This window comes from Salvelinus sp. IW2-2015, linkage group LG4q.2 (assembly GCF_002910315.2).
Source record: "Salvelinus sp. IW2-2015 linkage group LG4q.2, ASM291031v2, whole genome shotgun sequence".
NCBI classification, from domain to species: domain Eukaryota; kingdom Metazoa; phylum Chordata; class Actinopteri; order Salmoniformes; family Salmonidae; genus Salvelinus; species Salvelinus sp. IW2-2015.
In genome coordinates, this window is record NC_036843.1 from 150,558 (window position 1) to 164,314 (window position 13,757).

Consider the following 13,757-nt stretch of genomic DNA (forward strand, 5'->3'; position numbering starts at 1 on the left):
GCCTCTTTGTGAACCAAGTCTAGGAGAGTAAGTGTGTCCTCAGCGCCCCCTTTGCTGTGCTTGTCCATCTGTGGTCGTGGTGTCAAGGAGAGTGAGAAGTTTGTCTGAAGCGTTTTCAATAGAGAGCATTTGTCTCTAAAAGGGATTTAGGGGAGGGGGCGGGGGCGGGTTCTGGGTTGTATTCATTAAGCATCAAATGTAAGAAAACACTCTGAACACAGTGAAATACGAAGGTACTAGCTGTACTTCTGAAAGACTTGTTTTTCATTTAAGTTGTGCTACGTTGTGACTTAATGAGTACAACCCTGTCTTCCTCGATTTTCCTGTTGACAATGGTAACATTAGATACAGAACCCTGAAGATGTTTCTTTAGAATATCTTTCAAAGGTTGTTGCCTTGGCCCCTCCCCCTCTCAGTTTCCCCTGTATCACTTCGTCTGAGGAGATGACCTCGCTAGTGCATGACCCCAAGGCTTTGCTTGTCATATATATATATATATAGTGGCAGCATCTCAATAGTCTAGAGGCTCCCCTTCCTTGCCTTTTCTACTTCATCTGCACTAAAGCAAATCCTCCAGCCAGCATCCCGATCTGCCATGTTGCTCTCCTATCCTAGATTTTGTCCAGGATTTTTCAGATCAGTGCTGACAAAGGAAAATAAACAAGGAGAGGAAGCCACTTTAGACAATTGAGACTTACCCCATCCACACTCACTGCAGTGTCTTGTGCCTTTGCCTACATAGATCCTTATATATGTGTGTGTGTGTGTGTGTGCGTGTGTGCGTGCGCTGGTATTGTTTAAGGATTCCCAGGTGCGACAGAGCGCTACCTACAGTTTGCACCAGCCGCAGGGAAACAAGGAGCACGGTACTGAGCGCTGTGGGAACCTCTACAAGAAGAGTGACGGGTCAGTGTTTCTCTCCTGTTGAACTTGCATCGTCTTCAACAAACATTCAAATAACCAAATGAAAGGCCAGACAAAACAAACACACAAAGTACACTCATAGTGGTGGCATTTATCCATAGACTCACTCCGGAACTTTGGCGACTATGTATTTTGCTTTGGGCCGGATGTGTCATAGGATCGTTCGTACATGCATCATCTATTAGTAGAATTACTGACCTTTTTTCAATTAGCCACGAAATCCCTAGTTTGAAAGCGGCGTTTTTTCTGGAAGCTGTGCTGCGTCATTTTCTATACATTTACCCCCACATGGGCCAGCCCCCTAGCAATTCAAGTTCTAGCCAATGAGCTTCAGCCACTCGCCATTTGAGTGACAGTTATCAAGATGCGCACACAGCAGAGTGAGAGAGGGGCAATGACGTGGTGCACATACTGTGTCTGCACATATGTGACGTAGTACACAATTTTCAGGGACCACTTTTGGCTGGTGAGTGTTACTTTCATAACTACGTACCAGAGAATCTCTTTAATGTTATTTTTATGGCTGGGTGTCTCCCATAGACAGCAATACACTGCCCAAACTCTGCGTCATTTACTTATGCCTGCACATACTAATGAGCCATCACACTGGTTTGGTTGGCGTTAATAATTCAGTAGCCATGTCTGTTCGGTTACGATGTGGATTCATGTAGAGTTTAGTGTGTCACACTGATGCTGGGGTGTTATGTCGAAGTCTCTGTGTCAGCGCTGTCATGTGTCACCCCCCCCCCCCCCCCCCTCCCCCAGGCTAAGGAAAGTGTGGCAGAAGAGAAAGTGTTCAGTGAAGAACGGATACCTCACCATATCACATGGGACGGTGAGTAATGTGCGCGCGCGCACACACACAGAGGTGCAAGACAAGCTACTCCTACCAGTTGCAGTCATCTACAGTAAGGCCAGTGGGAAAGGGGGATACCTAGTCAGTTGTACAGCTGAATTGATCTTCAATGAAACGTGTCTTGCGGATTTAACCAACCCTTCTGAATCAGAGAGGTGGCGGGGGGGGCGCCTTAATCGACATCCACGTCTTCGGCGCCCGGGAAACAGTGGGTTTAAACTGCCTTGCTCAGGGGCAGAACGTCAGATTTTACCTTGTCAGTTCAGGGATTTTGATCCAGCAAGTGGCTCTAGCCTGTTAGCTTACACCTCACCCAATAGTCAAGCCAATCACTCGATTCAACTAATTCTGTCAACATCAGACTTCATCACTGTACATCCTACCTAAATATCAGCTCTCTGCTAACTGGCAGCTATCCACTAGTTTTGTCTTGTCTGATCCTGTCCGTCTGTCTTATCCAGTCTGGTCCGTGTCTTGTCTTGTCCCGTCCTGTCTTAATCTCAGTCTGGTCGTCTCTTGTCTTGTCCCGTCCTGTCTTATCCAGTTGGTCGTCTCTTGTCTTGTCCGTCCTGTCTTATCCAGTCTGGTCGTCTCTTGTCCTGTTGTGGTCGTCCTGGTGTCCTCGTCTTATCCAGTCAGTCTCTGAGAGTCGTCTCTTGTCTTGTCCCGTCCTGTCTTATCCAGTCTGGTCGTCTCTTGTCTTGTCCCGTCCTGTCTTATCCAGTCTGGTCGTCTCTTGTCTTGTCCTGTTTTGACTTCTCCCTATTTTCTTTTTATTCATATTTTTATGCTATTTCTTACTTTTTGGTTGTAGTTTACCTTCATTATAATGAACAGTTACATGGGGAGGGTTCAGAGGTGGTAGAGCTACGGGACGGGAGTGGGGATCAAGAGGACTCCAGATAATATTTGGTGCCTGGTGTACTTTTTTGTTGTTGTGATTTTAATTTCATGACATTTTTTTAAAAGTCCATAAAGTTCATTTAGCTAAAATGGTGGTGGTATTAGTATTAATGTCAGTCAGTCACTCTTACACGTCAAAGAGTATTGTATATCTTGGCTGCATCCCAATTGGAACCTATAGGGCTGCAGTCAAAAGCCATTTGTGATGCAGCCCTCGTCAGGCTCGCTCACATAGCTACTTTACCTGCACCGCTTCACCCGGGGTCTCACCAGCCTATTGATATCCCCCTCTGCTCTCACTGTAGCAGGCTCTACTTCCCTGCATTACACTAGATTTAATCTCCCTCTCCCTCCCTCTATCTCCCTCTTATTTGCTCTCTCCTCTGTCTCTTGCTTACTTTATCGCACCCTCGCTCTATCCCCCTCCTCGCCTTGCTCTCTCTCGCTCTCGCGCTCTTTCAAAAGGCACACACACACACATACACACCACACTTTCTCCCCCTCTCTCTCCTTCCCCTTTCTCTCTCCATAAAAAAAAAAATGATATACCTCGCACATGAGCTCTCCTTCCTCTCCCTGGCCGACCAGCTGTATGTAGAGGTCGAAGCAGGGAAAGCAATCAGGGATGCTTTTTAAGCACCCTGAGCTGAGCACCAGCCATGGCCTGGTTTCATCCTCCACTGCAGAGCAGAAAACCACAGTCCAGAAGCTAATCCTCCATGGACAGGCCCATTCCGACAGACCGTAACACCTAAATATTACTTCTGAAAACTGCATACGGGAGCCTGGCTATTGGTGTTCTGTTACGATGTAATAAATAAGGGAGAACGGGAGGTGAATTTCGCAGTGGTTTATTCTATGCTGTGCTGATTCTCAAGTAGCTCTGCAGTCCAGGACCTGTATACGATTGTTGTAATGTACATCGTGTTTTATAGCAAGCATAGCATGTTTGTTTTCGTTGATACATATATTTTGAGTGCATGTAGGCTAAATGAATGCTTTCATCCAGGTACAGTGCACACCTCTTCTGGTGAATATGGTTATTGTGATCAACCACTTCAGGCGTCAGCATGCTTCAGTTCGGCTGACCCCTAGCTGACCCCTAGCTGACCTCGGCTAGCTGAACCGAACGAGTGTGCACGCATATTCCTTTAAAAGATCTTCGCTTGAAAAACTAGAAAAAAAAGCGGCAATAGTACTGTTTGTCCATTTTGAGACGCCGTAGCATCTAACTATGTTTGTCGCAGTATTTTTCGATGAAAGAATGTGGATGAAAACGAGTCGTCTCTCGTTGAATGACAACAACAAAGACTATTGGATCCCTACTGTTAACCAATCACCGACGAAGGGGGCGTAGACTTCGGATTCCGAGTTCGGCTTGCCCCGAGCAAAAATGTTGTGTGCCCGAACAGCCGCAAAAACCCCTTACGGAAGTCCAAAATAAAATGTTGTCATAATATATGCACCAACTTTTCCAACCTGAGTGGGAGCACTGTATCTTTGTTCTGGTGGGAAGGGTGCATTTTCATTTATGCTTTGCATTCGCTGATTCCCATGTTCTTCTTTCCTGTCCTCCCCTCGCTCTCTCGTTCAGGGGAACCGACCGCCGGCCAAACTCAACCTCCTCACCTGTCAGGTGAAACATAACCCAGAAGAGAAGAAGAGCTTTGACCTCATCTCACGTAGGTTTACCCCTTCTTTTTACTCCTTCTCTTTCCCTTCCCTTCTATTTTCTTTGCTCTCTTCTGTCCTCTCCCCTCTCTATTCTCTTCTCTCTCTTCTGTCCTCTCGATTCACCTTTGCTCTCTTCTGTCCTCTCCTCTCTCTATTCTCTTCTCTCTTCTGTCCTCTCCTCTCTCTATTCTCTTCTCTCTTCTGTCCTCTCTCTATTCTCTTCGCTCTCTTCTGTCCTCTCCTCTCTCTTTTCTCTTCGCTCTCTTCTGTCCTCTCTTCTCCCTCTTTTGTCCTCTGTGTCTCACAGAGGTACCTCTACAAATGGACTTTGCTCCATTCTCAAAGCCTGGCTTTTAGACCCTGCAGAACGAGGAGGGATGATGTGTTGGGACTAATGATAGCTCATAGAGTAGAGATATCTACTGCAGACAAACTAGGGAGGAGAGGAGACTCACAGGAAAAGGAAAAGTGGTTGATATGGTCTATGTCTCGAATAGAAGGGGACAACCGAGTTTTTCCGTGGAATGAGGGCAGCAGGATAGGAGTTGGGAATAGTTGATTCGCTGTAAGATTCATATTCAGGGAAGACTCAGTACTTTGTGTCTCCACACAGGCTTCTCCGAATCAGCAGCCTATTTAGAATCTCATCCACGTTCATTTGTTCCCTGTGTCCTCACATAATCTCATGTAACCAAGGGAGATGGAGCTTTTTCCTCCATTCACCCTCTTCTTTCTTTGTTCACCCTCTTTCTTCAGTCAGGTTTTTGGGGATGTGTGTTGTTTAGCTGAGCGGTGACGTTCATAAACGCCGGGCCAGAAATAAGTGCTCACGTCAGGCCGTCACCCTGCTGTCAAAGGACAATATTACTGCTGCAGGATATGAAAGGGCTTATTCTGGTGGAAACAAGGAGAGATGCTGCTCTCCTTTAAGAGAGAGAGAGAGAGAGAGAGAGAGAGAGAGAGAGAGAGAGAGAGAGAGAGAGAGAGAAGAGAGAATGAGAGAGAAGAATTGAGAGAAGAGAGAGAAGAGAGAGAAGAGGAAGAGAGAGAGAGAAGAGAGAGAGAAGAGAGAGAGAGAGCGAGAGGAGAGAGAGAGAGAAGAGGAGAGAGGGAGAGAGAGAGAGAGAAGAGAGAGAGAAGAGAGAGAATCCCAGCTGTAAGGGGAGACTGAAATGACATCAGGCAGATCTGAGGGATAGAGCGCAATAGGACTTTCACAAGGTTTTACCTTGTTGTACAGTAACAATGATAGATTTGGTAAACTTCCTCTGTCTGCATAGATCTCCACATACAGTCATCTCAAAACGTTGTTCGCCTCAATCCATTGATACTGTTGGGAGTGATGGTACCTTAATGTGACTTTTACTGTATGTACTGATAGTTGTACAGTCAGTGTCTTACTGTATTACTGTAGTTGACAGTCAGTGTCCTACTGTATGTACTTGTAGTTGACAGTGTCTTACTGTATGTACTGTAGTTGACAGTGTCTTACTGTATGGACTGTAGTTGACAATGTCTTACTGTATGGACTGTAGTTGACAGTGTCTTACTGTAGGGACTGTAGTTGCCAGTGTTTACTGTATGTACTGTAGTTGACAGTAGTCTTACTGTATGGACTGTAGTTGACCAATGTCTTACTGTATGGACTGTAGTGCATCTTGAGGACTGTTATACGTGTATCTGTATGACTGAGTTGACAGTGTTTACTGTATGACTGTAGTTGACAGTGTCTTACTGTATGGACTGTAGTACAGTGTCTACTGTGTGTACTGTGTTGACAGTGTCTACGTGTGTACGTGTTGACAGTATCGTTACTTGTATGTACTGTCATTGACAGTGTCTTTACTTGTATGTCACTGTAGTTGACAGTGTCTTACTGTATGCGACTGCTAGTTGATACAATGTCTTACTGTATGGACTGTAGTTGACAGTGTTCGTTACTGTATGGACTGTAGTTGACAGGTTACTGTATGACTGTTTGACAATGTCTTACTGATGGACGTAGTACATGTCTACTGTATGATCTGTATTGACAAGTGTCTTACTGTATGGTACTGCTAGTTGACAGTGTCTTCTGTATGGATGTAGTGACAATGTCTTACTGTATGACTGTAGTTGAACAGTGTCTTATGTATGGACTGTAGTGACAGTGTCTTACTGTATGGTACTGTATGTTGTACAGGTGTCTTTACTGTATGGACTGTAGTTGACAGTGTCTTACTGTATGGTCTGTAGTGACAGGTCTTAACTGTGTTACTGTAGTTGACAGTGTCTGTCTTACTGTATGTACTGTAGTTGACAGTCAGTGTCTTACTGTAGTGTACGTAGTGAACACTGTCAGTGTCTTACTGTACTGGACTGTAGTTGACAGTCATGGACGTGTCCTTTTTTGTTTCTTATCCATCCCTGATACTCACACAGTCTTGTCAGCCGTGTGCTTTGATTGGCTCTTAAGGGAATTGCTCTCAGCTCTTACATGTTCTGGTCTTTAATAAATGTCTTGTTCCGCTATGTCTCTGACCCACCCCTATCACCCCCCCTCTCTTTTAGATGACAGAACCTATCACTTTCAGGCCGAGGACGACCCAGAATGTCAGATGTAAGTATGTGTTCCTTCTGTGTGTGTGTGTGTGTGTGTGTGTACCGGTCATGTGAGAGTGTGTCCTGCTGATGCCCCATACGTCTTTCCACACACAACCCACACGTTTCCATCACGTTTGGGTTGTGTGTGTGTGGGGGAAAGGTGTGTGTGTGTGTCCTGTTTCTCCCCACACCTCTTCTCACACTTAACACATCCATTTTTCCACCCTCTAGTCTAACCCAATGTTGACCCTACCCTCACCCCATCCTCACACACGCACACACACACACACTAACTTCCCCCTGTGTGTGTGTGTGTTTCAGATGGATCTCTGTGCTGCAGAACAGCAAGGAGGAAGCTCTGAATAATGCCTTTAAAGGGGACCAGCACGTTGGAGAGAACAACATAGTGCAGGAACTGACCAAGGCCATCCTGGGAGAGGTCAAGAGGATGACCGGCAACGACATCTGCTGCGACTGTGGCGCTCCCAGTGAGTGACCGGGCGTAACATACATGTTAACACACACACACACACACACACAGACACAATACCACCTATGTATAATTCATCATACAGCCTTTATGAATGCACAAAGTGTATGAAGGAGCCTTGAACTGTTTTACTCTATTGTGCTAGACGTCACTTATTCATGAATTGTACGGGTTATTCACAGATACGGTTACCAAAGTGTTATGAGTGTAATGAACTCCATCTGGTCACTTTACACCGGCATTGTAGGGAATGAGGAATGCAGCCAGTCGTTAACAGCCAGTCGTTAACCTGTATCAGAAATAGCTCTTCCCCTCTAAGCACATGCAGGTAGTTCCTACTAAGGAAACTGTTACCTACTTACCTGTTACCTCTATCTCTTCTTCTTTTTCGCTCTCTCGCTCGCTCTTCTTTTTCTCTCTCGCTCTCTTTCGCTCTCCTTCTTTTTCTCTCTCGCTCTTTTTCTCTCGCTCCTCCCTCTCTCTCGCTCCTCTCTCTCTCTCCTCTCTCTCTCTCTCGCTCCTCTCTCTCTCGCGCCTCTCTGTCTCGCTCGCTCCTCTCTCGTCTCTCTCTCTGCTCCTCTCTCTCTCTCGTCTCTCTCTCTCGCTCTCTCTCTCTCTCTCTCTCGCTCTCTTCGTCGCTCCTCTCTCTCTCTCTCGCTCGCTCTCGTCTCGTTCTCTCTCTCTCTCGCTCCTCTTCTCTCTCTCTCTCTCTCTCTCTCTCTCTTCTCTCTCCCCTCGCTCTCTCTCGCCCTCTCTCCTCTCTCGCTCCTCTCTCTCTCGCTCCTCTCTCTCTCTTCTCCTCCTCTCTCCTCTCTCGCTCCTCTCTCTCGCTCCTCTCCTCTCTCCTTTCTCTGCTCCTCGCTCTCTCGCTCCTCGCTCTCTCACTCTCTCTTCGCTCCTCGCTCTCTTCACTCTCTCTCGCTCCCCGCTCTCTCTTTCCTTTTCTTCTCGTGCTCCTCTCTTCTCGCTCTCTCTCTCGCTCTCTCGTTCTTCTTCGCTCCTCGCTCTTGCTCTCTCTCTCGCTCTCTGTGTCTCGCTCCTCCTCGCTCTCTCGCTCTCTCTGCTCCTCTCTCGCTCCTCTCTCCTCTCGCTCCTCTCTCCTCTCGCTCTCTCTCCTCTCGCTCCTCTTTCTTCCTCGCTCCTCTCTCGATTACTCTCTCGTTCCTTCTCTCTCGCTTCTCTCTCCTCTCTCTCGCTCTCCATCCTCGCTCGCTCCGCTCGCTCCTCTCGCTCGCTCGCTCGCTCCTCTCGCTCTCCATGCTCGCTCGCTCGCTCTCTTTCTCTCTCTCACTCGCTCTCATCCCTCCTCTCTCTCTCCTCCTCTCTCGCGCTCCTCTCTCGCGCTCCGCTCCCTCTCTCTCGCCTCTCTCTCCTCGCTCCCTCTCTCTCTCGCTCCTCTCTCTCGCTCTCCTCTCTCTCCTCTCCATCCCTCTCTCTCTCCTCGCTCCTCTCTCCTCTCTCGCTCCTCTCTCTCTCTCCTCTCGTCCCTCTCTCTCTCCTCTCTCTCTCTCTCTCTGCTCCTCTCTCGCTCCTCGCTCTCTCTCTCTCTCGCTCCTCTCTCTCTCTCGCTCCTCTTCTCTCTCTCTCGCTCCTCTCTCTCTCTCTCGCTCCTCTCTCTCCTCCTCTCTCTCTCTTTCTCGCTCCTCTCTCCTCTCGCTCCTCGCCTCTCACTCTCTCTCGCTCCTCGCTCTCTCACTCTCTCTCGCTCCGCTCTCCTCTCGCTCCCTCTCTCTCCTCTCTTCTCGCTCTCTCTCGCTCTCCTCTCGCTCTCTCTCTCTCTCCGCTCTCTGTCTCCTCTCTCGCTCTCTCTCGCTCTCTCTCGCCTCTCTCGCCCTCTCTCTCTCGCTCCTCTCTCTCTCTCGCTCCTCTCTCTCTCTCGCTCCTCTTCTCCTCGCTCCTCTCTCGATACTCTCGTTCCTTCCTCTCTCGCTCTCTCTCCTCTTCTCTCGCTCTCCATCTTCGCTCGTCCGCTCGCTCCTCTCGCTCGCTCGCTCGCTCTCTGCGCTCCCCATGCTCGCTCGCTCGCTCTCTTTCTCTCTCTCACTCGCTCTCATCCTCTCCTCTCTCTCTCGCTCCTCTCTCGTCGCGCTCCTCTCTCGCGCTCCGCTCCTCCTCTCGCTCCGCTCCTCTCTCTCGCTCCCTCTCTCTCGCTCCTCTCTCTCGTCTCTCATCCTCTCTCGCTCTCCCATCTCGCTCTCCATCGCTCCTCCTGTCTCGCTCGCTCCTCTCTGCTCTCGCTCTCTCTTCTCTCTTCGCTCCTCTCTTCTCTCTCGCTCCTCTCTCTCGCTCCTCTCTCTCGCTCCTCTCTCTCGCTCCTCTCTCTCGCTCCTCTCTCTCGCTCTCCATCCTCTCTCGCTCGCTCTTTCTTTCTCTCTCCTCTCGCTCTCTCTCATCCTCTCCTCTCTCGCTTCTCATCCTCTCCTCTCTTGCTCTTTTTTTCCTCCTATCTCCTCTCTCGCTCTCCCTCCCTCTCCTACTCTCGCTCTCTCCCTTCTTCCCAGACCCTACCTGGCTCTCCACCAACCTGGGCATCCTGACCTGTATTGAGTGTTCTGGGATCCACAGGGAGCTGGGAGTCCATTACTCTAGGATCCAGTCCCTCACACTGGATGTCCTCAGCACCTCTGAACTCTTGGTAAGAAGCAATTTTGTGCTAGATCGCTCAGCACACATCAGCTAGTTTCACATTATGGCGATAAGGTGCTGTGGTGCTGGGAGGTGAGGCACAGTCATGTTGGAAAGTACACAGGTGGCACATCCGCTTAGGTTAGTTAGCAAAACCTTGGAAAACACTGGCTCTCCCAGTGCATTGCCATTGTTGCTGTTTTAATGGGAGAATCTCAGTAGCATGTCCTTGATTCCTCGCGTCCTCTCACCTCCTTTTCAAAACCCATTGGATGAGAAGGTCAGAAGTCCCGTCTGGAAATCGAATTGAGATTCTCCCAATGTGAAAACACTTTCCCAGTGCAGCTGATGATTAACTGCTGGTGGGAGAGTAGCAAGTATACCAACGCCCTTGTCCTAATTCTACTGAACTCTCCACCCTCTGCTGCGCTCCATTGGGATAGATACAGTACAGTATTACAGAAGCTTGGAGCTGCTTCCACTTTGCATATTTCACATTTCATCTGGCTTTCTAATATCAATTTGGTGCAATTTATTGGCCGTAAATCATTTGGGGCTGAAATGTTTTTGCCGCTAATTCGAGATGATTGGCCTTGTTAAGACGCCAGGGGGTGTAATCATTAGCCAAACAGTTGCAAAAAAAACATTCAGTTTTGCAACTAAAACGAGAGTTTCTGTTGGACAAATTCAGGTAGGTCCCTATCCGCTTCGTTCCGTTTGTTTCCGTTTCGGAAACGTTTTGCAACAGAATCGGTGGAATGAATACACCCCAGTCTTTCACATTATTTGGCCACAAGGAGATGGGTGGAACGCGTGGAGTACACACACACACACACACACACACACACACACACCACACACACACCAACACACACACACACACACACACACACACACACCACACACACACACCACACACACAAAAACCCAAACACACACACACCACACACACACACACACAACACACACACACACACACACACACACCATTGATTTTAAGCGTTTGCTGAAGTAGCAGAGCAAAATAAATGGAGTATGAGATGAATGTGTACAGTATAAACTGTACTGTAGCACCCTCAGATAGAAGGCTCATTTGCACTTTTTTTGACTGTCGCTCTGGTAAGCTCTTACCTGTGTGTGTTACCATGAAGCTGGCCAAGAACGTGGGGAATGCAGGCTTTAACGACATCATGGAGGCGTGTCTATCTGCGGAAAGACGTGGTCAAACCCAACCCTGCCAGTGACATGTAAGCTCGCTCTCTCTCTCTCGCTCTCTCTCTCTCTCTCTCTCGCTCTCTCTCTCTCTCTCTCGCTCTCTCCCTCTCTCCCCCCCCCCCTTTCTATCCCACTAGTTATCTCGCTCTTTCCCCACACGCAAACACTCTACCCTCTCCTTCTTCCGTCAGTGTAGACCACAACAGAAACGGATGTGGCTGTGAGGCTACATGAGGAAATGGTTCCAGTTTTTAGTGACAAAATTCCAGCGACTATTTCAGCATTTTGCACGTGAAAAAATTCCCTGCAAACTCCACCAACTATCGAACTTAGTTTGAAGTGTTTTCGGCTTGCAGTGCAGCTTTGCTAGCATCGGTTTGGCTGCTTATAGTCATTCATTTGGAATTCTGTAGCCAGAAGTAAATAATGGATTATTGTGGATTCTGTGCCTTCAGACACAACTAAAGGTAATTCGACCCAAATATACATTCTGGCTGAACTTTCCCTTTTTATGTCTATGGCCTTTCTCCTTCTGGTGCAGGCAAGCCCGTAAGGACTTCATCACAGCCAAGTACACAGAGAAGCGTTTCGCCAGGAGGAATTGTCCAGACGGGGCGTCCAAGCTGCACACCCTGTGTGACGCGGTCAAGGCTCGGGACATCTTCTCTCTGATCCAGGTGTACGCGGAGGGAGTTGACCTGATGGAGCCCATCCCCCTGGCCAACGGACATGTGAGTCTACATGTCCACACCAATACCCCCTGTCACACGAGCGTGCTGACCCCAGCCACACCGTGCTGGTACAGTATTTTATCCACATTGTCCTTTCCGGGCCTACGCTGTACAGCTCGGATTGGCTTGGTTCTGCTTGGCTCAGTAGTGTGAATTAACCCCAACTCTCAATTGACTTCGTTTTAGCTTGGGTGGGGTGGTTTTACATTGGGAACATTTGTGTCAACATTTGATCTGTCCAGTTGCTCTCAACTGCCACAGCTGTAGTGGAATTCAAATGGCAGTATTTTGGTTGATTCTCTTTGCTGGGCTGTGAAAAACAACTGCTCCTGGGAGTGTAAATGCTTTGTAAAATAGATCAATCATCACTACAAACACCTGGCTCACATTCAGGGCTATTACTGCTTGTACTGCCTATAGCAAAGCAGACTGCCAAAAGGGAGCACATGTGCAGGTTTTGATCAAAGTCCAAGTGTTTCTCGGTGTCGGCCACTCCATTTTGGCTCTGATATGTCTTTGTGTCCCTGAGGTCTCACCACGGCCATTTTGGATCTTCTGTGTGTGGTTGCAGGAACAAGGAGAGACGGCCCTTCACCTAGCGGTCAGACTAGTGGACAGGACCTCGCTCCATATCGTCGACTTCCTCACTCAAAACAGGTAAGGGAATAAAAGTAAACGTAAATGAGCTTTTTGTAGAAACACTACCCGTCATGACAACGACTCAACAGATGTCAAGAACAGTCATAACAGCTTATGACGACTGACTTAACACGGTCATCACACAAACTACTCGGTTGTTTTTTAACACAGTCCCACAGAATGCAAATTAATTTGTTCAGAACAAGTGCTGAAATAATGCTGATGAGTGACCGTTGTCCTGTGTTTATGGCTGTCCTTCCAACTCTCACCGACCGCCTTCCCCTGTCTGTTCTCCCCCGCAGTGTGAACCTGGACAAGCAGACAGCCAAAGGCAGCACGGCCCTCCACTACTGCTGCCTGACTGACAACATGGAGTGTTTGAAACTGCTGCTGCGGGGCAAGGCATCCATAGACATTGGTAAGAGAACATTACATCTCTCTTCTACTGGGAAGGACTCGTTTGGAAACAGCATGGATACAAAATGCTAGTGTAGACTTTGTTTATTGTTGTCGAGTGTAGTGCAAGAAACGGATTCATGTCGACCAATAAACCTGATTTATGTTTTAATTCATTGCTATAGAAATTATAACTAATAGACTGCCAAACAGAATTATTAAGACACACACACACACACACACACACACACACACACACACACACAGAAGCACCTGAAAGTGCCTTGTTTTGGTCAGGCAGAGTTCCCAGAGGCCCTTGGTTTGCCAAGAGACCCTACTTTCTCACAACAGCTCAAACGCTCTGCTTCAGTCTGACTCCATACAAACCGGCCCACGATAAGAACGCGATGATGAGAAAGAGAGACACACAGACTATTTAGTGTGGGAATCCTGCTAATGATCTCTCTCCGGCAACAGAGTTGACAAAGGAACAAGGGGCCACGGTCTGTGGACCGGCGTGTGTCGTCATGTGCCGAGGAATCTCCTTGTTTCACACACTATCTAGTTTACAGAGACGGGGAGGGGAGGTGTTGTTACAAACGCGGCTGTTGACAAACATGGCTTACTGCCAAAGCAGTCGGCGCCCTGGCAGCCTAGAGGTATGCCTGCGTTGTGTTGACAGGCTGTTGAGTTGGGTGTAGATGTCTTTCTAATTCATGCT

The 13,757-nt window shown here is 48.1% G+C and overlaps 1 protein-coding gene across 1 annotated transcript in view; it reads left to right on the top strand.

Annotated features, from left to right (window-relative positions):
* Positions 1 to 13,757, top strand: part of asap2a (ArfGAP with SH3 domain, ankyrin repeat and PH domain 2a) — a 93,942-nt gene that overhangs the window by 68,863 nt on the left and 11,322 nt on the right. Inside the window, 11 exon segments of the mRNA XM_023986310.2 lie at positions 803 to 906; positions 1,690 to 1,759; positions 4,278 to 4,365; positions 6,908 to 6,956; positions 7,262 to 7,428; positions 9,932 to 10,065; positions 11,207 to 11,269; positions 11,271 to 11,302; positions 11,812 to 12,001; positions 12,573 to 12,658; positions 12,943 to 13,058. Coding sequence (XP_023842078.1) covers positions 803 to 906; positions 1,690 to 1,759; positions 4,278 to 4,365; positions 6,908 to 6,956; positions 7,262 to 7,428; positions 9,932 to 10,065; positions 11,207 to 11,269; positions 11,271 to 11,302; positions 11,812 to 12,001; positions 12,573 to 12,658; positions 12,943 to 13,058 — 1,099 coding nt within the window.